The sequence below is a fragment of the Notolepis coatsorum genome, assembly GCF_963971535.1.
Source record: "Notolepis coatsorum genome assembly, chromosome: 4".
In the NCBI taxonomy this organism is placed as follows: domain Eukaryota; kingdom Metazoa; phylum Chordata; class Actinopteri; order Aulopiformes; family Paralepididae; genus Notolepis; species Notolepis coatsorum.
In genome coordinates, this window is record NC_140168.1 from 43,104,159 (window position 1) to 43,130,634 (window position 26,476).

The window sequence follows — 26,476 nt, forward strand, 5'->3', positions numbered from 1 at the left end:
CAAGTTGAAGAGGTTTCGGGCAGTACGGAGAACATGTGAAAGCACAGTACACATCACCGCGTCAAACTATTTCATGGCTGTTAGCATCCTGAGCCATTTATCACACTGGCAGAAACAAGAACGATGGCATGAATATGATGAATTGAAAATGGGGGACCCTAATGTAAACAAGACGAAAGTCTTTATCTGGTCTGCATCCCCTTAACAATTGTATGTATTGAGCTGTACTGTAACCATTCTGCAATCTGTTAATAACGTTTTCAATCAATCACTACTACAGCTAAGTACTAAAATGTGGCATTGTTGTTAGAATGCCAAGTGGATTGTACAGCTTCAAGGTGCCTTTCGAGTGTCACTGCTGCAAGGAAGGAGCACCGGAAAGACTGCCGATTATATTTGGTTTAGCATGACGGCGTAGTAATCTGTGCTACGCTGATTGCTTCAAATGCCCCACACACACGTTCACTTCATGTTGCAGTGTTTGCCAATACCGAAGACCGTTAATCTCAGAACTGGCTATAAAATATATTCCATCCTTCCCAGGAACCTCGATCTCCTTCCGCTAGTCGACAAAGTGTACTACCTCGCCTTAAAGTGTGCATAGTCCAGCCTCATCTCTACCCTTCATCACCACAGGGGAACACATCTATACACGCACAAGAAAAACAGCAGCTAATATTTCACATTTTGGAATTAATTAGGTCAAAGCGTTATACAGTCTAGACTCTAGAGCCTATAACTTCACTTATTTTTACCCGCTATATAATCTTGAAGCAGTGCAATACTTAATTACTGGTAATCCAGTCACCACAATCTGCATTAATAGGTTCTCAGATTCCATCTGAGGCAGATCAATGACAAACTAGGTACCAAGTTGATTTACAAAAGTAGCACACCCCCATTTAAATTTGTGTGACAAAATGTGGTCGTCAGTCAGCTCTGTGGTGAAAAAACACGTCAAGAAATGGCAGCTCTTTGAAATAAAAAAAAATCACACCAGAAAGGCAATTGTGTTAACATTATCTATACATAAAAGAATGCTCATTTCCTTAATTTAGGTGTACCCAAGGAAATAACGATAGAAATAGAATTAACGTAAAGGATTCATTATTTTAGATCTATGAAAAGGACCTTTCTACCCTTCCAAATTCAGTGAATTCAACTCTGCCAACACTTTATAGTAGGGGTGTAACGGGACACAAAAACCACGGTACGGTACGTACCTTGGTTTTGAAGTCAAGGTTCGGTATGGGTTTTCGGTACAGTGGGGGAAAGTTTGGCTTTGCATGTTCCACTCAGGGGTGATGTAGTGTGCAGTAACTAATTGTACTTGTAGGGCTGTCAACAAATATTCTATATTGAAATTAATAATAGACTTGTAAAAATAACAATAATTATTATATTAGATTGTGAAAAAAACAGCCCCCGGTGGGCGGTCGTTAGTGGTTAACATACCGTTGTATTCGTTCGGTACACTACACAGCCGTTCGGTACGGTACACTGAAACGGTTCAGTAAGGATATGTGTACCTTTACACTCCTACTTTATAGTGATCTAAAATTATTTTTTTCTATCCCCCTCTTTTTCTCCACCTGATTTTTCTCCCCATCCCAATTTAGTCGTTGTGCCAATCCCCCCCCCCCCCCCCCCATACCTGGTTGTTGTGCACATGTTCCTCCTACTGGTCGGTACAAGGGAACCCTGAAGTCCACCACATGCTTCCTCCGACACATGTGGAGACAGCCAGTGGCTCCTTCCACCTGGCAGCGAGGACTCTCATTGGTGAAGCGTAAAGCGTGGGAGGTCACGCTGCCTTCACCACCCTCGACTTCCCTCCCGCTAACTCAGCCAAATGAGTTAGTATGACGATCGGCCCAAGCCGCAGGCAATGCTGACTCCGGGAGTCGAGGCCGCAGCCTCTTGCATTGGTGACGAGCGCAATCTCCGCTATGCCATCCGACCGCCTTGTGATCTAGAATTCTAACGTAATTTCATACACATTGTAATGACTGCAGAGCAAATGGATTACCATCAACCATCGTTGATGTTGACAACCATTGTTCTCATTTCCACACTTCCATAAGTTTGCAAACTACTTAAAAAAGACCAATAATAGAATGTCGACATTGACATGTTCACCTTGACTTGTATTCAGGACTCAAAAGCAAACAATTTATATAAAAGTACTTGTGTAAAGAATGAAGCAACCAAAAACAATACATACAAACAGTTTACTTTGACCATGTATTCAGCGATAAGACGCAAATCAAAATAATTTCTCTCATACATCAATGGAAACCATTCAGCGCTGCCACTTTTCTGGGGGTTCCTCCTTTTGCATCTCGTCATCCATGAAGCCAGCTGAGGAATTGGTAGAGCCACTCTGGATACCACACTCGCTGCCGTCTGCGCGGAGCTCTTGTCTTCTTCCACAGCCTGTAGTCTCTCTGGGGTGGCGCTAGAGGGGAACACACGACATTACAACCAAAGCACAGGATGTTCAGATGGAAACGTTTTGCTTGATGAATGTATATTCATCTAAATCTGTGGGACTAAGTCTAAACGAATTTCTTTTTCATGTACAAGTCCCACGCAAAATATTATTTCTAGCCACTACATTTCAGGCATTAATATAGCACCACTAAATCACCATCTATTATTAGCTCACCCTTTCTTCCGGCTTCACGCTGTAAACATGGATGCGAGCGGCGCGCGAGGCCCCCCGAGTACAACTATGAGGACCCAGGGACTCAAGTGTTGTATTATCCTGTTGTAGCCCTTATATTAGCCAGGAGTTTGTCATGAGGGGATGTCAAACCCCAGTGTCCCGGGATGCGTTTCAGGAAGAGTCACCTCCTGCTTTGGAGAGCTAGTGAAAGGCCACACAGAGAGAGGACACATTAACAAATCTTTCTCTAATGTTCCGAGTTCTTGTAGGAACCTTTGTTGGACCTTTGCCTAATGTAGAGTAGAGCACTAAAACAATTCCTAGGAGTACTTCCTTCGGGGAGTGAGGACGCCATGAAAACATAAATCCATCAGTTTTCTATTAAGTTACTTCAGATAATGAACATCTTACCAACAGGGCCGATCCATTCGTGTCGAGTATTCTCTGACACAGGTGGATGGAGGGCTGGTCCCCTACCGTCTGACAACAGGCAACATATACACACAATTCTGATTTGAGAAACTGTTCAGATAAGTCAACGCTTTCATCAATGCAGTTCAATAGAATCAGCATTCAGACGGAGTGTGAAGCCAAATTCATTCTTGTAGGCTGCCTGCTGCCATCTTGTGGACTCAAAAATGTAAAGACATTTGTTTCAAGGCAGGTCCATTGTTCCAATATCAACCAGTATCAACAACATTCAATTCAGTAATTCCATTGGAATACGGATAATTTAGGACATTAAACAGCCGAGATGAGATTAAAAGCCATTTTACTGTCAACACCTCTTCAAAAACGAGAACTGCTCAATGAAATATCAGAAAAACAGAACAATGGAGTCTTGGTCTAGCTCAGTTTGTATCAAATTACTACCTCTGGTGGTGAGAGAGGGGACAACGTGAAGTGGACACCGCTGATATGATTACAGTGGGGGGTGCTTAAGTAACAGGTGTTTGGGGTTTTACCGCTCTTACCAAATCCTTGACTGTCTGCCTTTAATCCAACCTAATGAGACAGACATCCGGCTACCAAGTATTGTGCATTAACTGGTCAGAAGAACTGGCTTTGCATAAGTTCATCTATGGCCCCAAACGCAGAAACCTATACAAATGTATTCTCACCAGTTAACTCAATTAACATAATTTAAAACCAGAGAATTTCAGATACCCACCGATTACAATAAAAATATATACATAAGAAATGTCTACGATTCATAGGTATGGTATCGAAGTCGAATAAAAAGGAGATAAGTATAATGACAAGCGTTCCTCCAGTGATTTAGACGTTACTGCAGGTGAGCAGGAGACGGTACTCTGTTGCAAGGCTAGCTCACCCTCAGTACCATTCAGGTGAGTTCCTCACTCGAGCCGCTCTCAACGTGCCTCCACCTGGGTAGGTTGGAATAAAAGGACAGACATCAAAACAACACACAGTGACATTACGCTACCTAAGAGGCAAAGAGATGCTCAAAGCTATTTACTATGAGGGGGTGGGGGTGGGGGGGATGGGGTGAAACAAGTCATAGATGAGCCATTGCTACAGCAGAAGCACAGAAATGAGCACAAGGAATTTTAACCCTTTGGACGATCAAATCCTGTCTTCAGGAGGAAAGGAAATGGCGGTTGGTTGTTTTTTCTTTTCTGACTAGAATTAGAAACGACTGTTCAGAAGCTCTTCTGGTTTGCGGGGGGTGATTTGGGTCGTCGGTACAAATCCATTCAGTGTTCACATAGAGCCGCTCTTTTTTAATTTAACCTTCACTGCCACACGACAAAGGGTTAACCCTTTCACTACCACACTACAGGTTACCCCTTTAATATCACACTACAGACTGTGATAGTAAAGGGTTAACCTTCTGTAGTGTGGTAGTGAGGGGGTTAATGGGGTATTCCAAAGTATCTTAAGTGGTCACAATTCTTAAGAATTCCTGTTGAGGTTCACTAAATGAATTCTGAAAGTGAAAAGAGTTGCTCTGATTTCATATGGCATGCACTAGACAGTAAAGGGTTAAAAATCCTCACTTTAATCATCCAATCAACACCATTAGTTCTCTTGTCCCGTTGTTTGTTTATCCTTTGAGGCAAAAGATTTTACTTGGGGGCGGGGGGAAGAAATCGGCATCCAAATGTGGAAAAATTGAGGTAGAAATCAAATCAAGTACTGAATGACACCATTGAATTTGACGTATCTTGACAATTGAAAATGATGCTCAACTGAGTTTTATTGAAACGGAACAAACGTAAAAGTTATAAATACAAACATCAGAGGAACAAACTTTCTACGGCTCTTAAGGTAAGCCAAACCAAATTCTACTGGGCATGTTCAAAAGAAAACATAGGAAGTTGTGAATAATAGTATCAGTTTTTAAAAAACACAATTGTATCTACTTCTAGAAGTTCTAGACAAACACTTTGAACGTTACAAAACTCCCCCCACCCTGTGGATTCCTTTCTCCACCACTGCAAAAAAAAGAAAAAAATAATATGAAGCTCTAACCATGTGCATTTATTTACAAGCCCTAAGCAACTATGAGAAACCACAAATAGAGGGATACAAGTAAGGGGAAGGGGAGGGGGTCATGGACACAAACTTCCTGCAAGGCAATGTTATGATTTAATGTCCTCTCAGACTTTTTGAAAATGAATGTCCGTTTTTTTTCTTTTTTTTTATGTTCATTGTTGGCTTTAAAATAACCAGAAATAAAAAGATAGGAGTAAACGTGTTTGTGTGTTTTTGTGTCCCAAATGTAACCGTAAAACAAATGATTCAGCAAAAAAAAAACGGTTACACTCACTTCTTCAGCCAAAATGCATTTCAGCCAATCAACTTGAGCCAATTCTGGGGTCTGTCCTTTTTTCTGTGAATGTATATTTTTTCACGAGGGATGAAGAGTAAAATGTCAATCAAAAATTGGAGCCAATCTCCTTATCACTTTTTTTTCTCTTTTTTGTGTTGTCGTTTACTTTGCCAAAATACCTTTCGGTGCATCTACTTCCACTGCTGCCCATAAGAATCCTGTGAAAACTCCAGGGTGTCATTACTGTAACCATAGTTACCGGAATAGTCGGCCCCTTGCTGCAGGGGCTGCTGGGCGATGGGCTGGGACCCCCAGTTCTGCTGGTTGTTGGTCTGTCTGCGCTTGGAGTCAGGCTGGTTAAACACGTCTGCCTTCCTCTTCCCACCGACGTTGCCCCCGCGATTACCCCTGGGCCCCCGCGGGCCGCGACCTCTCTGCGGCTGGAAGGGGGCTCCGCGCCCTCCTCTGCCGCCCGGCGGCCCCCCTCTGGGCGGCCCCCTCTGGACGTAGCCCCCGCGGCCTCTCCCCGGCGGTGCTCCCCGTGACCTGGGCGGAGGCGGGCCTCCCCTGCTGGGCCGGCTGCCGCGGGACCTCATGCTGTACATGTCTTCGTAGCCGTAGTAGGGGTCCTCGTAGCCGCCGCGGTAGTCGTGATAGTCGTAGCCGCCGTAGTAGTCGTCGTAGTAGTCCTCGTACCCGTAGTAATCTGGTGGGTAGGCGTAGCCACCTCTGCCCCCACGCCCCCTGCCTCTGCCTGGTGGGGGCATGCGTGGAGGCGGGTAGTAGTAGTAGTCATCATTATACCTGCAGAGATGACGACAACTCCATATTAACAACATTTCTTACTTTGGATTAAATGCCATCACGACCTGGGCGCGGCTGGGTAGAGTAGAGGTCTAAGCACTCGCCTACCACCACAGAGACTCTAGGTTCAAATCCAGCTGTCAGCGCCACCGGAGGTTTGGTCAGTCGTCCCTACGAACACAATTGGCAGTGTTTGTGGGTGGGAAGTCGTGGGGTACGAGTCCTGGTCATTGCAAACAGTGACTCCTACTGGTCGGTCGGGCGCCTGTTCAGCAGGGAGGGGATCTGGGGGAAAATAGCGTGAACCTCTGCACACTCTCCCAGTGAAACTCCTCGCCGTCAGGTGAAAAGAAGCGGCTGGCGACTCCACATGTATCGGAGGAGGCGTGTGATAGTCTCTACTAGGGCTGTCCCCGACTAAGAATTTGGATGGTCGACTATGATAGGCCAAAATTTGCCGTTAGTCGGCTAAAAATATATATATATATATATATATATATAATATATTTAAAATTTTATTTATTTTTTATCTTTCCATTTGGGCTGTGGGGGGGGTGCTTAATGTCTGAAGGAGTCTGTGCGGGCCGGGGCTCCACTCCACTGGTCAAATTACTTACTCGTGAGTAGTACGTCCGTTGATAAAGAAAAGCAATGTCCACAGCTGCTCTGTGTATAGTAAAGATATTCAAATGGTTTATTTGCAAAGTCTTTCTTTACAGAAGTGGTCCTAAATCTACTTTCCTAAATATTCATGTCAATACTACACATACTACTACAAGGTAAGAAAACTGTAATTTCCCAGTCTCCAAAATCACTGCCGACTCGACACATGGAAATTCCTTCGCAATGTGGAAACCGCAAATCCGCTGGTTGGCTTCTGGCTTCAGTCCTCTGTTCGGTCCTATCCAGTCTGGTCGAAGATGCAAAAGGACCTTTCTTCTTCTTCTTCTTCTTCTTTTGAATTTCCGGCAGTGTAGACGCATCGTGGCGTATTACTGCCCTCCGCACTTCTTTTGATGATCTCTTCTTCTTCTTCTTCTTTCTTGGCGTATTTCTTCCCTCCTCAGTTCTTATACTACACTAGTGGTGTGCCATCTTTAGGCCTCTTCAACTCACACTTTCTCCTTCTTCTCTGCTCCTCTTGCCTGTCCAATACTAATACATACACTAACGCTATATCCTCTGGTACAACTCTGAAGCATGCAGAAATGTCAGCACTGCCTCTGTGATCAGCTGGTGGTTCTCATTATCCATGCCAAAGAATGATTTAAGAGAGAAGGAAGAGACTCCCAGCTCTACCAGACTTTTATAAAAGATTTCCCTCTCTTTCCTATACCTTTCACATTTTAGGAAGACATGCCCGACAGTTTCAGTCTCTCAACATTCACACACCCCATCTGGATGTTTGCCCACAATGCACAAGCTACTGTTCAACCCCCGCTTATATAGAAACCCAACGGTTCTAGAATGTTCGGTTTATGACCTCATCCGGTGACATCACGAAGGTTCCATGACGTCATTCTAGCAAGTACTACTATGACATCACCCCCAACGTTCTAGAAGGTTCTAGATTCCAGAATGCTCTATTATGACAGATACGACGGTTCAATGACTTTATCTAAATCCAATCAATATTAAACATTCATATAATACAATACCCTAAATATATATCGCTTTGGCTCTTACAGAGTCGACTGAAGGCTTCTTGTCCTCTGCAAAAGCATGCAATTGGTTCACTGATGGATACATCTTGATATTTGTCGTCTGTGTGTTCATTAGATGGGTGAAATCCTCTTTCTGTGCCTGTTTTCGTAGGCAGTTAGCCTCTGGTATGCGTGCCATTAGCGTTAGCCACGCTTCTAGGCCTCTTTTATTTTGGAAAGAATATTTTCTTTTATAAAAATACTTTTTTTTTGTATTCGAATAAGAGGTTGGCAGTCGACTACGGCTCCTTTCGACCGATTAGTCGACTAAGCGACTAATAGGGGTCAGCCCTAGTCTCTACACACTCAGCCCTAGTCTCTACACACTCCCCAGACCGACGACAGTAGGGCAATGCGCACAACGACCAGGAAGGGAATTGGCATAGCGACTAAATTGGGGGATGGAAGAAAAAGACCTGTTGGTCAGTGCTCCTCACCCTGTATCCCTGGTGCTCTGACGGGCTGCCGCCCGCTCTTTCCTCTTCTTGTCTGGGGGCTTCGCCAGGACAATCTCAATGTGCTCCCCCCCCAGCTCCTTCCCGTTCATTTCATCCATTGCCTAAGCAGATGACACAAAAACATAGATCACAATTAATCGTGTGCATCATTTGAAAGGCTGTTCGATACAAAACAGGGATGGGTCTGTTTTAGGAAGAACAACCCACCTTCACAGCAGCATCCCTCTCCTCAAAGTGGACGAAGGCATAGTCCTTCAGTTTCTTCACCCGCTCCAGCTTCCCAAACTGTGAGAAGGTCTTCTCCAGAAGTTCCTCAGTCACTGGTGTTGCCAGCTTCCTCACAAACAACACCTTCACCTAAGGACACAATTCACACTTGTAGCCACTGACATTTTGGTTTATGGTTTCAGGTCATCATAGAGAAATGGAGATGCTATTGCATTTGGCAGAAAAGTCAGAGAGAGGGGGGATGAGATGAGAGACTCCGCTAACCTTGGCCATGATATCCGGGTCTGGTTCGGCAACAGGGTCGGCCCACTCCACGGTGACCGGGTTCCCCCACACCTTCACCTTGCCGCTCATCAGGCGGCGGCGGGCCTGTGCTGCAGACTTGTGGTCCTCGTACTCCAGGAAACAGAAGCCGCGGTTCTTCTTCTTATCGTCCGGCTGGTGGTACAGGATCACCTCCATGAGCCCCTCTGAGAACAATACAGAGAACATCACAAATACTGAGGTCCTATTCTCCTGGAGCCCCTCTGAGAACAATACAGAGAACATCACAAACCCTGAGGTGCTATTCTCCTGGAGCCCCTATGAGAACAATACAGAGAACATCACAAAACCTGAGGTTCTATTCCCCATCTGTTCCCATAATGCAAACGATACAGGCCAACATCACAAACCCTAAGGTTCTCTCACATGTCCAGCAACTAGCCCCTTTCGTGACTGTGATGCACGCCAACAGTCCCTTATTCCTCCATAGGAAAATCCCGTAATTAACTCTGAAGAACTGGTCCTCCGAGAAACGCTTGTTGTACAAGTATCGCAGAGAAATTTAAAAGGTACTCACAGTTGCACAACGGTTTCGGACAGAGAAACACAATAGCTCGGCGTTGCTAATAAACATTTTAATAATAATTTTTATAAACTGGTCAACACCACTCAAAACTACTTTAGCTGCCTGATGCCGGAAATAAAGCTGTGTTGACCAGTTTATAAAATGTATTTTAAATGTTTATTAGCAACGCCGAGCTTTCAAACCATTGCATTTCTCTGTCCGAAACCCTCGTGCAACTGTAAGTACCTTTGAAATTTCTCTGCGATACTTTTACAACAAGCGTTTCGTGGAGGACCAGTTCTTCAGAGTTAATTGTGGCATTTTCCTATGGAGGAATAAGGGACTGTGTATTCACTCGGTGCATCACAGTCACAAAGGGGGCTATCCAGCAACAAACTCATACATGTTGTCCTACATGGCTTAAGACTTATGGAAGCGTGTGGTTTAGATCAGTTCAGTGGTTTTAAATCCAATAAAAGGGCTTTTGTGTCCAAATGTGGAGAAACTAGGGCCAGGAGTTCAACTGAGACTAACCTGTGACTTTGCCAAAGTCCTCCAATATACTTTCTCTGGTCTTGTTCTTTGGAATTGATCCGACAAACAGGCGGTTGTTTGCGACAGATATGCAGACTCCCAGATACTTCCCTGACCGGATCTCATAGTTGTCACACTGGAAGTGAATGAAAACAAAAAAAAGTTCAGAACATCGTTGCGCAAGAAAGCGGGAGTCGTGAGAAACAAATTTCACTTTGAGGCCAACGGGCAGAGATGATCTTAGGGCACACACAGATGATCTTAGTTAAAAGATGCGTTGTAATGGTAAATATCCAAAGCGCTTTATAATTTGTTCACATTTTACCCATTCACTCCCACATTCACACACCAACGGCGGAGGCAACCATGCAAGGTGACAACCTGCTTATCGGGAGCAATTAGGGGTTAAGTGTCTTGCTCAAGGACACTTCGACATGCTGCCCCGGGAATCGAACCGGAAACCTCCGGATTACCAGACGACTGCTTCGGAAACCTCCCGAGCCCCTGTCGCCCCCTCTAGTTATGTTCCTACCGAGAGCAAGTGACAATCGCACAAATCTCCGACTTACAAGTTTCACTGCCTCTTGCGCAGCGTCCTTGCCGCAGAAGGTGATGAAGGCGTAGCCTCGGTTCTGGCCAGACAGGGGGTCCATCATTAACCTCAGGTCCCAGATGGGGCCGGCTTTCTCAAAGAGGGGCACCAGCTCGTCCTCGTACAGGTCCCTGGGAATCTTCCCCACAAACACCTGGAGACGCCACATGGAACAGTGATAAAGCCGAACAGCCGTAAATGATGTGAAGACGTTCCGACTGAAGGTAAATAAGACGCCAAGACTGAAAGCTAAAAACAAAAAAATTAAATATGCTTTGTAATATTTCCATGGCCACATTTACCTCTGTTCCTATCCCAGGTTGTGCTCCTGTGAAGACTTCGTCAGGTGGGGGCCCTCCATACTTCCTCTGTCCTGTGGTAACGTCCAGGGTATATCCTGTTCGATCCAACAGAGCCTGAGAAGAGGAGTTTTTTTTAACAAATTAATTTATGATTAAAGATAAACATTTTAGTTTGATCAAGTATGCTGACGACATAGCCCTAGTTGGCCTCTTGCAGCGAAAAGACCCCTCTGGTGAAGCCGTCTACCTGGCCCACACTAAGGCTCTTGAATCGTAGTGTAACATTAGCCGGCTGGAAATCAATGTGACTAAGACCAAAGAACTAATCATTGTGTACCAAGCAAGATCTGGAAACCCGGCGAAGGATTTCGGCAAATGATACACCTGCTTGAGCCAGCGTACAACCACCTTGCACATCGAGGAGAGCTACACCGACGCAAAGTTTGGAGTTGCTCGCGCAGCTAGCTAACATTACCGGTGATTGCAAGGTTGCATTGGCGACGGACAGCTGGACTGCCCTGACGACCGAAAGCTACGTTACCGTCACTTGCTACTACATCACAGAGGACTGGCGAGTCACTACTGCTGTGTTGCTAACTAGAAGTTTGCCGGCCGGCATATGGCATTCCCCATCCCTGGATAAAAATCCGAAAGTCAACGTGGGGAGATTGCCCAGGCTGGCAAAGCTGGCACGCCAGTACCTCTGTATACCTGCGGCATCGGTACCATCCGAGCGAGTGTTTTTGGACTGATTGAGACCAGGCTGCATGCGCTCCAGTCTAACCATGTTGATATGCTGGAATCGGGACCATGTGAGTCAGTCTATCTTGTTGCAAAATAATAATAATAATAATAATAATAATAATAATAATAATAATAGCCTCATTAAAAATACTATTGTTGCTTTGTTTGTACAGTTGGTTGTTTTCAGCATTTTATGCACACAATCTGTTATTTAGTTAGGCCTATTGGACATTTGTCGACATAAGTAGATTTATCTTTTTGTTTATTTATTAAGTTAATATAAAACAGTGTTGAGAATTTTCTTTTTGTTAAACACATGATTTAGATTTTTTTTAAGTGGCGATGAAAACAAGACGTTGTCATTATGACCAACATAAACTGTTTTACTATTTAACTTTTACATAATCAATTTAATGAGGCGGCACAGTGGTGTAGTGGTTAACACTGTCGCCTCACAGCTAGAAGGTCCTGGGTTGAATTCCTGCTTGGGGACCAGGTTGCCAGGTGCAGCCCTAGTAGGAAAACATTTTTTCATCCTGGATTAAAAAAAATTCACCAGACACTTTCATTATTCAACCAAATATAATTTTATAATAGTAAGTCTAAGTTATAAAAAGTAGTCTGTTTTTTTTGCCTGCCAAGAAAGTTATCAGCTAGACAACTTTTAATAACATTTGGTTGGTGTTCATTTCCAACTGTTTCTTTCATACAGGACTGTATTTCAAGGAGCTTCACAACAGGCTTTCAACGCAACTTCTACATTTTTGTTTACCTTTATTTTGACCTCATCGGGACCCTTGGTGGATTCTTGTACTTTACTCCCTTGCTTTTCCCTCTGCCTGTAGGTCTTCATGACTCCACAAAGGAAAGCACTTTTGTTCTGAGAATATAATAATTCAAAAGCATCACCATTACATGTTTTTTTTTGTAAAGACGACACAAATGAAAAATATCACCAAGGAGGCAGGCAATCGGAGTTCAGCCTTGAATTCTCACCTGCACGTGGGACAGGTCGCTCTCTTTGAACTGCTGCAACACAGTCATCGCTCCCTCCTCATTGAACTCCCGCAACGCGTCAATGGCCCTCTCATCCAGGTCAGCGTATGCCACCAGGCCTGCCATGTGAAAATCTCAGTCATTTTCACAAAATGCTAAAATACAACTGCCGACAGTGAAAGCAGAGTAAGTACAATACCCCCCACCTGTCTGAAAAATGTTATCCAGGCTTTCGGCTACTTTCTGGGGTAGTCCTGCATCGATGAGGGTCTGGTAGTTCTCGGTGTGTGTGGTGGTGGAGACGTCCATTGGTTCTTCCATGGGATCTTCCATGGGATCTTCCTTGGGTTCTTCCTTGGATTCTTCCTTGGGTTCTTCCTCCTCCTCCCCCTTCACTGGAGCAGAGGCACCATTCACCTCAGCAGCATCCATTCTCCTGCCAAAGACAAACAAAAACAATACTCGAGAACAGTTTCCCAGTGGTGAACTACAATTGTAGGACTGTAAATCTAAAGTCTACATGTATAACTCTTATACCTGTAATTCTTTTATTATTATAATTTTTTTTTTTAAACAATTGATGATGGGGTTCTTTGACAAAATGTATAAGCAGTCCATTCTAATGTATGACCTATGTAGGCTTCTGTGATTGGATAAACCTAGCTGGTAGACTACGTTATGATGTTGGGTGAAAATACCATAGGCCGGAAAACAAATACTCACCAATTTGGCACAAAGGAAGTAATGTAAAGAGTCTAAAGACGTGTAATTACTTTGTTATTACACTTGCAATATATTCAGCCGATCGTTTGTAAAGTGAAATGTTTATAATCCCAGCACTGTTTGCATATGACCTTTCCTCAAATTGAGCTACGCAATCCGACGTGATTGCATAGTGCAGGTGACTTGCCGTGCACAACGTGTTTACCAGCAGGTACCTTCAATTAGGGAAACATTGGCAGGTCAACTTGAAAATGCAATCACGTGTCGGACTGCGTTGCTCGGTTTGAGGAAAAGATGATAGTCATTGCACTTTACAAACGATCAACTCGTGTAATTTAGCGCCATCGGCACGACCAAGTGTCATAACAAACAAAGCCAACACATTAATAACCAATTAATATTACGTCGGGCCCAATTGGCGAGCGTTTGTTTTCTGGCCTATAAGATATCTTCACCCATCATCATACTAGAATCTACTAGAATAAACCATGACCCAACATTGACCCTACTTTCACAACTGGCGTCAAGGTTTAATTGGAACCAAACTGACACACACCAACGATATATTAAATACGTTATTGCATCTCAAGTACTTATCGCAAGTATGTATATTGCACAGTATGTGTGGCTGTCTGGCATCATGTCTCGCAGTCGCTCCCAGACGAGCTGCAGAAAGCCCCCGTCCCGCCCCCTTCCTTCACATGCATGTAGCTAGCTAGCTTGTGTTCGCTAACTCGCTTACCAACCTAACTCGGAACGGTAACAGGGGGAGTCTGGGTTGCATTAATGAGAACATTACATTGAAGCAGGTATAGTGTACTACTACCAGTGATATAGCAGTATTGTCAAATGGGTCACAAGAAATTCATTCGCGTATACTATATTGTGCTGCTAACGTTAGCCCGCGCGTCGATGTGAGTGAAGGCCTCGTCGTGCAGAAAGACACCGTTCACAATTCAAATAAACACGCGCCATACGAGGCGCAAACACACAGTTAGCACCGGCTTACCTATCTATTCCGGGACAGTAACAGTGGCGTGAATTATATCGGCTAACAATGAACGTGTAATGTTTTTTCAAAACGGCTAAATATGAATAATATGTTTAGGTCGTCTATCCACGAGACGCGGTTTCCAGACGGTCGGTCGCGTCGTCGGTCGAACAACACGCCGCCCACCGCTAGGCGACGAGGAGGAGGAACTACAAGCAGGGTATGTTCGTTTAGGCGGGACGATGGGTGGGCGTGATTTGACCCCCTTGTGAGGATGTTGTTCAAACTGGGCGGCCAGCGCCAGACTATAGCACCGGGCGGTACGAGTTTTGTAAATCGAGCGCGCCATCTACAAATAGCCAATCGGAAGTCTTTACAGTTTGACTGACGTGACTTCAACCCAATAACTGGTAGTTTTAGTTTACAGAGACGTAACCTCGTTCCCAGTTTTATCGTTGATAACAGATAAGCTCTTCTGAATATGTAAACAACGACACACCCCATGTATGTGGGAGAAAAAGATACCAATATATATGTTACTGGAAAATGCTTTATTCATACTTCATCATTAATAAATATAGTATGACTAGTTTATAAAATACCATACAGCACCTGCCAGCATAAGAATATTATGTTAATTAAATATCTTCATGCAATAAGCGTTGATTTGGCAACATGGGTGTGTCGGTAGGTAGACTGTAGTCATGAAGAATGACTCTGGTCTGGTCCTTTAGTCATCATGTTTGAGCTTCCTGATTTTCCCCTTATGGCGGTCAATCTCCCGCTGTAGACGCTCCATCTCTTTTTTGTGGTGGTCGATCTCCTCTTCGTGGTGCTTCCTCAGGGCTGCCATCTGTTCCTTCTCCTTTTGCCTAGTATTGAAAAGAGAGACATGTCATATTTTCCAGACTGACACACATTGGATGGTGGAGGGCCAGGTTCTATGATAGCAACGTTTTCCCTTCCATTGATTGATTGATTGAAAACTTTATTAACAGATTGCAGAATGGGTACAATACAATACAGCTCAATACATACAATTGTTAAGGGGATGCAGACCAGAGAAAGACTTTCGTCTTGTTTACATCAGGGTCCCCCATTTTCAATTCATCATATATGACATACAAGACATACAGATAGACAGTACTGCTACATCTATACATTTATGACATACCAGATTTGCAAATACAGTATTGTTTGTGTTACAAAAAGAGTCTAGAAAAGAGAGTATATACATTTGACGTAGAAACTGTCCAAGACTCACAGAAGGCGTTTGTAAGAGCCAAAGCTATATATATTTCGGTTATTGTATTATATGAATGTTTAATATTGATTGGATTTAGATAAAGTCATTGAACCGTCGTATTTGTCATAATAGGGCATTCTGGAACCTAGAAACTTCTAGACCGTTGTGGTGATGTCATAATAGATCTTTCTGGAACATAAAACATGCTAGAACGTAAAACATTCTGGAACCACCGTATGGCGTCATGATAGAAGCTTATGGAACCTTCGTGATGTCACCGTATGAGGTCATAACCGAACATTCTAGAACCTTTGGGTCTATATAAGCGGGCGTTTCCTCAGAACGGCAGTTGCATCTTCGACCAGACTGGACGGGACCGAAAGGATAGACTCAATAATGAACTGAAGCCAGAAGCCAGCAAGTAGATTTACGGCTGGCACACTACGAAGGAATTTTCCTGTGTGGAGTCGGTGGTGAATTGGAGACTGGGAAAATACAGTTTTCTTACCTTGTAGTAGTATGTGTAGTATTGACAGGAATATTTAGGAAAGTAGATTTAGGACCACTTCTGTAAAGAAAGACTTTGCAAATAAACCATTTGAATATCTTTACTATACACTGGAGCGGCTGTGGACATTGCTTTTCTTTATCAACGGACGTACTACTCACAAGTAAGTAATTTGACCAGTGGAGTGGAGCCCCGGCCCGCACAGCGTTACTTGGTGTCACATGGTGTATACAGGAGGCCTTGCAGCTTGCAGGGGTGCGCGCTGTGTGAGAGGATGCATCTCACCTGAAGTATCGTTCCTCCTCTGCTGCTTGCCTCTTTCCAAAGGCTCCCCCGGCCTCCCTCACCGAGCCTCCTCCTTTCCCCAGCTCACCAAGCTACAACAGAGAGATCCGACCATACTGATTGCATGTGTGCACTGTTGATTGATTGATTGAAAACTTTATTAACAGATTGCAGAATGGGTTTGATTGATTGATTGAACACTTTATTAACAGATTGCAGAATGGGTACAATACAGTACAGCTCAATACACACAATTGTTAAGGGTTGCAGACCAGAGAAAGACTTTCGTCTTGTATACATCAGGGTCCCCCATTTTCAATTCATCATAACATAATATGACATACGACATACAGCTCATTATGTGTATTGACTGAGAATACACATAATAATGCTGCAGTGCATGGCTAGTACACAATGCATGTTTCATTTGTTGCATACAAATGTAAAAGGTCCTGTAGCAAGAGTTAAGTACACTCACAGCTTGTTTACAATCTTGCCCCAAGTCCCAACAGTCGACCTGAAGTTAGCTAGCATCACTGTCGTTTGTCGACCGTTAACATTATTGGACACAAAGCACATGATCTGTCATCATGACTCGCCACACATTTACCTGGTCAGATCCCATTCTGAACTGGGTGGCAATGAAGCCCCTAAAGTTTAATCTAGTAAGAAACATTGCCATTATCAAGTACAGCAACAGGAATACATCTGCTGAACTTAAACGCGGAAATAACGGTATGCATAGATTCACGCCCTGGGCGTGGATAAAAAGCCATCACTTTTTGGACGACTCTTTACTGCCACCTGGCTGCAATCGGCAGTAATATCCAATATGACCTTTGTTGTAGTGGGTGTGGGATATTGTTCTTGTGTTTCTAATAAAGCACAAGATATTTGTGCCCTAATGATATATTATTATATTGTATACTGTCTGTAGTAGGCCTATTTGATTCTAATAATGGACCGATTAGTGCAGTTTGTGAGCTATTTCAGAAAAAATAAAGAAAAAGGATTTATCTGCTAAGGAGTGCTGACCTCTGGATCTATTGCTTGAATTAGAAGATGGGATGATAGACGATTGGGCTGTTAGAATACTATAGGGTTAACTCACATAATGAGACAACAAGGGAGGGGAGGAATTGATGCTTTCCTGTCAAATAGCTTGCGGCTGATCACACATTCCTGTAGTCGTTGTTCTAAATCTTTTGACATGGAGTGCCAAGGGCTGAACCGTATAATAGGCACGGGAGTTCAACACTGATTATTATCTAATAAGTATCCATTCGCTTTTTAATATACCATTTATTTTGTTAATGTCTAGTAATACGCAAGTTGTCTCAAAATCTCTGGAATACAATCACAATTCATCTAAATAGACTGAATATCAGTCTCTGAAATCCCTTTAGAGCACACATAATGTCAAACTCAAGGCCCGTCGGCCAAATCCGGCCTGCCTGGCATTTTCATCCGGGCCCAAATCAAATCATTTTGGCCCGCTGCCTCTCCAAGGCGCAATTCATCTGGCCTGTGACGGCAATGAAGCGCACCTCGGACCTCAGACTTTTCAAGCAAACACACAGAGCGTTGTAAGATAAGACAAGATAAGATATTCCTTTATTGATCCCCTTGGGGAAATTCAGGCATCATAGCAGCATGGGGGAAGGGGGGGGGGGGGGGGAGTACAGGTAGTAAAAACAACACAAGCAGTGTAAACAAATAGGTCAATATAATTTACTATCTAACTAACTGAAAAATATATTCACAGTATTCACAGTGTCATAAGGTGCAGTATGCATAAGGTAGTGTTATAATTTACTATCTACTGAAATTTACATTATTCACAGTATCACAGTATCCACTGAAATATACATTATTCACAGTATCAGTCCACCACCTCCACCTCCACCCCTCGGATGGTGATGGGAATCGGGAGGGGCCTCTTCTTGCCCCTCCGGAAGTCCACCACCAGCTCCTTGGTGTTACTGGTGTTGAGTTGGAGGTGGTTGCTGTCGCTCCACCCCACAAAGCTCTCCACCAGGGCTCTGTACTCCGCCTCATCATCGTCGGTGATGTATCTGCACCTGCATTGTGTTTCTATTGAATATAAATGCACCAACCCTGCAACCTCATGGACCGTTGGAGGAAGATGAACAGAAGTACATTTACAACAACATATTGAGCCGGAAACTGAATAGATCAACAAAATGACCAATTAACACTGTAGTGACCTCAGGAAAATGCACCTTTTTTAGGTATTATGTGTCCGGCCCGCAAAATCATCTATATATATATTTTTAAACGTTGTCTCCCTTGGTAATTGAGTTTGACACCCCTGTTTAGAGGGTCAAAAGGAAGAATTTGGACTGTGGGCCATCTTTGGGCAGCCCTATTCTAAATCATTCAAATCAACTTGACTTCTAGATAAGAAAGGTTAGGCTGTTTCTCTTCTCCAGATCCATTGTCCAATTACTCAAAAGCCAACATTAGAATGGTTGGCACCTTTGGTAAGTGCTTGCAAAGTGCTGTGTGTAGCCAATGATGGCATTGATACTGCTAGCACATTATACTACAACAGAGGATTCCGAGATTTGTTCCTCACATTTTACCCATTCACTCACACATTCACACACCGACGGCAGAGGCAACCATGCAAGGTGCCAACCTGCTCATTGGGAGAAATTAGGGGTTAAGGGTCTTGCTCAAGGAGTCAGGACACTTCGACACACTGCCCGGGAGGAGCGTGAATCGAACTGGGAACCTCCGGATTACCAGACGACTGCTTTACCTCCTGAGTCACTGTTGCATAACTGATCGAACAAGAAGAAGGCTTTTTAGATTAGATTCAAATGTATTGTCATTATACAGCACAAGTACAGTCCAACGAAAATAATCCAACGAGAGTGCAAATGTAATAGTAAAGTGCAGTAGTAATATACAATGTATAGATGATTAAACTCGATATAAAATATATAAATTAGTATTACTGAGTAATAGTGCTAATCAGATGTATTTACGGAGTTGTAGTATTATTATTTAGATACAGGTATATAAGACACTATTGATTGATTGATTGAAAACTTTATTAACAGATTGCAGAATGGGTACAATACAGTACGGCTCAATACACACAATTGTTAAGGGGATGCAGACCAGAGAAAGACTTTCGTCTTGTTTACATCAGGGTGCCCCATTTTCAATTCATCATGACATTTATGACACATGACATACAGATATACAGTACTGTTACAGACATTTATGACAAGATATACAAATATACAGTACTGTTTAAGAGACAGAGATCCTAAAAGAAAATATATACATTGGAGGGGGAAGAAACTGTACATTGGAGGGGGGTGGGGGGTTTGGACATTTACTGGGGCCAGTTTCGAATTGCAGCCTCCCGTAGGTGCTCTTTGAGAGCAGTTTTGAAGGAGGGTAGGGATTCACATTATTTTACTATGGTACCAGTCGTACTGGCCAGCAGCGTAACTAGTAATAGTAGTACTGGATATGTACAGATAATATATATAGTATCTACAGATATGTAAAAAGGATTATATGTAGGTATGTACAGACAGATATGTAAGTATAAATATATATATATATATATATATATGCTGTATATACAGCATTATTGTACATACTGTCATACAGAGTTTCTGTATATGGGTTATGTTGTGAAGGATCAGATTAAACCGAATATATATATTTATTTATGGATATATATTTAATAGTATTTGTATATTGTTTGATATCCCTTGTATATTCCTTGTACATATACACTGAATATCCCTTTAGTCTACTAACAGCCCATAATAGTTTCATTCTACCATTGGACGAGAACCTGGCGCCAGCAGCCAAGCCCCTTGGTTCAAGTTCAATCGTGCCGACGAACATGTCGTTACAAGCCCGGTTCCGCGTAGGAATACGTCTGGCGAAATACGAATGGTACTATTTGTTCACAGCGCATATATATATGGCGCAAGTAAAGTAGAACTTTCTTTTAGTCCATTAGTCCTTTACCCTCCAACCTAGTAACAGACGTGAAGCCTCACCCACGACGCACGTGTGGTGTAGTATGGCCTACTTGGCCTCAGAATAGGCATTGAGACATTGTGTGGATTAATAGTTGAATTGTCATAGTTTGGCACTATACCGTCGAGTGGGACGTATTTCTATTAAGTTAATAATAGTCTATTATGTATGGTGCATCGTTCGGTTAGAGTTATAAAGTGAGCAGTACCCCCATCGTTCCTGACGTTATCTGGAGTCTTAACCAGGCTGGGCAGACCACGTGTGGTGCTTGCATCCGAGGAGCTCCGGGCCAGGACGAGTGGACCTGTACATTGGATTACTTCACCCGGACGACGGCGAGCCCTCCACGGCTTGGATTATCTACGTGCTTTGGGTGCTTTGATTATGCCATGGATAACGGCCAACACTGCTGAGTGTTGGAACTACCCCCCCGAGAGGAGTCCAGGTGAGACGGCGCTCTACCCGAGTGAGGTCGCCTCACGTCTCTTCGTTGTGGACCGGCAGCTACCGTCCACCAGAGGGCCCAGCTGTATTCATCTGCGGACCGAGGTTCTGTGGGCACCGTGTTCAGCACTCTGAATTCTCCCAAGAAATCGTCGGCCAGATGGGATACCGCCAGCGGCTCTCCTAACCCCCCCCCCCCTACTGACTTACAACCAGCGGGACCCCCCTTTAGTGTATCCAGCTATAATCATTTAAGTACCATCGCTATAGTTCCCTAAAGAACCAGGTTGTATACTTGCTCCCTGCGTAACCAGAGATTGGACATTCAATGTTGATTTACCTACGAATACTCATTTGCCTTACAAGTGCATTTCAAATCATAAATGTCATTAAGTGAATGTTGTATATACCCTTTGCTATATAAAATATTCGATTTATACATTTGTGTGGACTTCGTTTCATCAGGTGGGAAAGTGTTCATCATATCTATATCATGTACTGGATGGCCAGAAGTTAAAGTACAAGCGGTAGTGGTTTAATGATACCATACTTATCAATACAGTCAGGGAATTGTACCCCTCAGTTACAGGTTATATGCAGGTATATTCAGACAGATATATATATATGCAGTAAATATAAATATGTATATATATATATATAAATGTAGACACCTGAATATGTCTAACAATAATTCAATGTGTCTAACTTTAATTCTGTGAGGGCTGTGTGTGTGTGTGTGTGTGTGTGTGTGTGTGGGTCATGAGCAGATAACGGACTCTTAAAGTTATCCGTGAAACAGACAACCACTAGACTGCTTATGCAGATATTTTAGGAGAGGGGGAAAATTAAACAACAGAAAACAACCTTTACAGGTGGAAATCTCAAAGTGAGTAATTAAGAAAATAAATCAAGTCCCAAAAAACAGGACTACTCTCAATAAAGAGGTATAGTATAAAAGTAAATAAGCCACAAGGACACCTCATAATAAAGGAGTTTATATTGGAAAAAGTAAAACAATAAACCTCCACTAAGGGAGTTTATGTGTAGAATCACGTGAGTAGCCTAAAATAAGAATGACTACCATAAAGCTCAATTCTGAATCAGAGATCAGACTACACTTCAATATAATGAGCGTGACCAAAAGGACAGCCAACACCAGGAAATGAAAAAGCAGTTGACAATGCGATCTCCAAACTTAAATAGACTCCACATGGCCATAGGCACAGCTGCACTGCATCAGGTGCAATCAAGCCCACACACCTGCCGACCCATGAGGCAATTAACCACAGGGAACAGGGATTGACAGCTATCCCTCACAGAGAGGTGAAATAAAGCAAAAATAGACAGCTGTCCCTCACAGAAATGTGAAATAAGGCAAAAACCATGACAGGACCCCCCCTCCAGGGGGCAGCTCCAGACGGACCCTCTGAGACACGTCTCCGAAACTCCTGAACAAGCTCAGGGTCCAAGATGTCCCTGGCCGGACCCCACGTGCGCTCCTCCGGCCCATAACCCTGCCAGTCCACCAGGTACTGTATACCCCTACCAACCTGCCTACTGGACAGGATACGCCATACAGTATACACAGGTTGGCCATCAACGAAGCGAGGGGGAGGTGGAGGTCTCTCTGCAGGAACCAACCTGCTCCTCTGAACCGGCTTAAGGCGGGATACGTGAAATGTAGGGTGTACCCTCATCGACGAGGGTAACCGAAGACGCATCGTGACTGGGTTTATCTTGCGAACAATAGTGAAAGGGCCCACAAAACGGGGAGCGAGTTTGCGCGACTCCACCCGTAATGGAAGGTCGCGTGTGGAAAGCCACACCTGTTGGCCCACATGGTAGGAAGGCGCAGGGCGACGGTGTACATCCGCCGACCGCTTGTGCCGGGCTGCAGCACGCACAAGAGCCGAACGCACCCTCTTCCATGTTGCCCGAGACCGACGGATAAACGCCTCGGCAGATGGCACCCCCACGTACCTCTCCTGTTCAGGAAACAGTGGAGGCTGATACCCAAACTGAACCTCAAATGGGGAGAGACCAGTGGATGCATTGCACAATGAATTATGTGCATATTCTGCCCATGCCAGTTGATGACTCCAAGTAGTCGGATTGGAGGAGGCCAAGCAGCGAAGCGTACTCTCCATAGACTGGTTGGTGCGCTCTGTTTGCCTATTGCTCTCCGGGTGGAACCCTGATGACAGGCTAACCGTCGCACCCAGTATAGCACAGAATGCCTTCCAAAACCGAGCAGTAAACTGGGGTCCACGGTCCGACACCACGTCCTGGCAGATGCCATGAATTCGGAAGACATGGTCAACCACCAGTTGAGCGGTCTCCTGAGCAGATGGCAGCTTGACCAGCGGAATGAAGTGAGCTGCTTTGGAGAACCTATCCACCACCAGCCATGGCCGCCTAGTTATAGTTGAAAGTGGGGGTGCAAGTTTTTTTTTTATTCTTTTTTTTTTTTTTTACATTTTTTTACATTTTTTTTTTTTTTTTGCAAGGGGTGGCAGATTTTTTTACATTTAATGAACACCTGTATGTGCAATTTCCTGCAATATAGAGCCTTCAATCTTGACTTAAATAAAACTGCTCTTTTCACTATAAAACTCAGTTTATATTGCAGTATGATAGCTATAATAATAATAACTTCACTGCGAGGGCTCTTTTAGCTAACGCTAGCTAGGCACGTATGATAGCCAATTACTATTATAATAATAATAATAATAACTTTCCCATCCTCCCAAAGCCCCTCCAGCCCCGTTCACATCCGCAGCACCAACAACAACAACAACAACTAATTGACGCTATCAATAGCCCCAGTGAGCGCCGCGGCTGAATGAATGAAAACTTTATTTAACAGATTGCAGAATGGGTACAATACAGTACGGCTCAATACACACAATTGTTAAGGGGATGCAGACCAGAGAAAGACGTTTGTCTTGTTTACATCAGGGTCCCCTTTCGTGACTGTGCTGCACCGAGTGAATCCACAGTCACTTGCTCCTCAATGGGAAACCAACCTAGATTTACCATGAAGGACTGGTTCTGGCCGAACCGTTCGTTATACAAGTATCACAGAGACATTACAAAGGTGCTCACAGTTGCACGAGGGGTTCGCACAGAGATACGGGATGGTTTGAAAGCTCGGCGTTGCTAATAAATATTTTTAATATTTTTTTATAAACTGCTCAAAGCGGCATTATTTCCGCCGTTGGGTGATCACAGCGCCTGCGCACCATCCTGTATCTCTGGATTCACTCGGTGCAGCGGCGAGGCTCACCATACGAGAAATATTCAGTTTCAATCTGTTTGCGCATTTAGTATACAGTCACAGTGTTCGACTTACGTGATGATTTGCTCCATTTTGATGTAAACGCCGAAGAATAATCCTCACGAGTCACAATGTTATCCAATATCCAGCCTGAATTTTTCAAGGGCTTTCGAAAAAGCCGCCTCCCACAACATGTTGTATACGTCATGCCGACGAACCGTGGCCCGTGGGCACTGGATCAAACCATTAAAGTGGGGGGTCACACAATCTTTGGAAACTTAAAAACTTGCTATTAAGTGTCATTGCGTATTATTAATTTGATTGAAATTACGTAGTTATGGTTCGATAAGATTTATATATTTGGGGGGGATATTTATATCATATGATATGATCAAAAAGTGAGGGAGCAAAGAGACAAGCTTGCTCCCCCAAGTTCAATAGTCCTGGAGCACGTGCATCGTCTGCTCCGTTAAGTGGGCGCCTATGACCACCACCATGATGACGCTGTGACCATCAGAAGGAGGCAGACCAGTCACAAAATCCATGGCGATGTGGCTCCACGGACGACTAGGAATGGGCAAAGGATGAAGCAGCCCTGGTGGTGACTGTTGAGAAACTTTGTTCCGTGCACAAACGGGGCAGGCTGCCACAAATTCCCGAATGTCCTTCATCATACCAGGCCACCAGAACCTTCTGGCCAAGAAGTCACGAGTTCTGTGCACTCCGGGATGTCCTGTCAGCCGAGAGGAGTGGCCCCATGTCAACACCCGAGAACGAATGCTGTTTGGTACAAATAACCGACCCGGGGGCACCCCACCCGGATCTGGTTCCAAACGTTGTGCCCTCCGCACAGCAGAGTCAATGCTCCATGTTACAGGAGCTAGGATCTGTCCTGCAGGAACAATGGGCTCAGGAGGACGGTCCTCTTCTGATCCATCATATAACCGGGAAAGAGCATCCGGCTTGATATTTTTAGACCCGGGACGGTACGTCAGGAGGAAATTAAACCGAGAGAAAAACAGTGACCAGCGAGCCTGTCGCGAGTTTCTCCTCTGAGCACCCTGGATATATTCCAAATTTTTATGGTCTGTCCAGACTGTGAATGGGTGTTCAGCTCCCTCTAGCCAATGGCGCCACTCCTCCAATGCCAACTTGACCGCCAACAGCTCCCTGTCCCCAACATCATAGTTTCTTTCAGTCTGTAGCCCCAGCCAGTGTCCTGAAAGCGATGGAAAACTCAGCTACACTACTGGCGCCCTGGCGCATGCGCGTCAGCTTCATGGCGACCTCTTTATCGTAGAGTTCATGATCAAAAACTATCTCCATCTCATTCATGAGTCCCTGTGAGTCGTTTAAAACTGGAGCCTGAGCCCGTATGAGTGGAACAGCCCAATCGCGGGCAGGTCCCTCCAACAGGGATAGAATTAGGGCAACACGTGAATCCTCAGACTGAAAACGAGATGGCTGGGCTCAGTACACTATTTGGCATTGTGCCAGAAAACCACGGCATTTACCTGACTCCCCATTAAAGCGTGAGGGGAGCTGGACTTTAGCCTCACAAGGTAATGACCGGGGGCCTGTGAGTAGTGCTTGAGAGACATTAGGTGGGCTCTGGTGAGGGGGAGGTAATTGTGCATTGGTCAGCCAAATCACGCATGGAACTATCCATCTTGCGCAATCCTTCATACATCTCCCCATGCTGTTGCACCATGAGAGCTTGTTGTTGTTGTAATTGTACGATAGCTTCCTCATGTGAAAGCAATCCTTGACGCTGCGCAGCTAGTGCTTGTTCAAGACCTGTGTTATCTGCTGACCCAGTCATGGCTTTTTCATTCTGTGAGGGCTGTGTGTGTGTGTGTGTGTGGGTCATGAGCAGATAACGGACTCTTAAAGTTATCCGTGAAACGGACAACCACTAGACTGCTTACGCAGATATTTTAGGAGAGGGGGAAAATTAAACAGAAAACAACCTTTACAGGTGGAAATCTCAAAGTGAGTAATTAAGAAAATAAATCAAGTCCCAAAAAACAGGACTACTCTCAATAAAGAGGTATAGTATAAAAGTAAATAAGCCACAAGGACACCTCCTAATAAAGGAGTTTATATTGGAAAAAGTAAAACAATAAACCACTATGGGAGTTTATGTGTAGAATCACGTGAGTAGCCTAAAATAAGAATGACTACCATAAAGCTCAATTCTGAATCAGAGATCAGACTACACTTCAATATAATGAGCGTGACCAAAAGGACTGCAAACACTAGGAAATGAAAAAGCAGTTGACACTGCGATCTCCAAACTTAAATAGACTCCA

General features: G+C 44.1%; 2 protein-coding genes across 7 annotated transcripts; both read right to left on the bottom strand.

Moving 5' to 3' along the window:
* Positions 1 to 2,236: 2,236 nt before the first annotated feature.
* On the bottom strand, positions 2,237 to 14,529 carry LOC311227451 (heterogeneous nuclear ribonucleoprotein R-like). 5 transcript variants are annotated; one of them, XM_084313105.1, is made up of 14 exons: positions 14,388 to 14,529; positions 12,862 to 13,091; positions 12,656 to 12,774; positions 12,432 to 12,539; positions 10,916 to 11,029; positions 10,591 to 10,767; positions 10,022 to 10,157; positions 8,923 to 9,128; positions 8,638 to 8,787; positions 8,410 to 8,531; positions 5,725 to 6,269; positions 4,011 to 4,056; positions 2,669 to 2,869; positions 2,237 to 2,458 (listed from the first exon to the last, which is right to left on the bottom strand). In XM_084313105.1, the coding sequence occupies exons 2-13, from the start codon at positions 13,085 to 13,087 to the stop codon at positions 2,800 to 2,802; spliced, it is 2,019 nt and encodes a 672-aa protein (XP_084169231.1). In that variant the 5' UTR covers positions 13,088 to 13,091; positions 14,388 to 14,529; the 3' UTR covers positions 2,237 to 2,458; positions 2,669 to 2,799. The 5 variants fall into 5 exon arrangements, with proteins under 5 accessions (XP_084169231.1, XP_084169234.1, XP_084169235.1 ...); XM_084313108.1 differs by having other exon boundaries at positions 4,002 to 4,056; XM_084313109.1 differs by lacking the exon at positions 2,669 to 2,869 and having other exon boundaries at positions 4,002 to 4,056.
* Positions 14,530 to 14,907: 378 nt separating this feature from the next.
* Positions 14,908 to 17,144, bottom strand: atp5if1a (ATP synthase inhibitory factor subunit 1a). 2 transcript variants are annotated; one of them, XM_084313527.1, is made up of 4 exons: positions 17,019 to 17,144; positions 16,409 to 16,500; positions 16,124 to 16,183; positions 14,908 to 15,241 (listed from the first exon to the last, which is right to left on the bottom strand). In XM_084313527.1, the coding sequence occupies exons 1-4, from the start codon at positions 17,088 to 17,090 to the stop codon at positions 15,100 to 15,102; spliced, it is 366 nt and encodes a 121-aa protein (XP_084169653.1). In that variant the 5' UTR covers positions 17,091 to 17,144; the 3' UTR covers positions 14,908 to 15,099. The 2 variants fall into 2 exon arrangements, with proteins under 2 accessions (XP_084169653.1, XP_084169654.1); XM_084313528.1 differs by lacking the exon at positions 16,124 to 16,183.
* Positions 17,145 to 26,476: the final 9,332 nt, after the last annotated feature.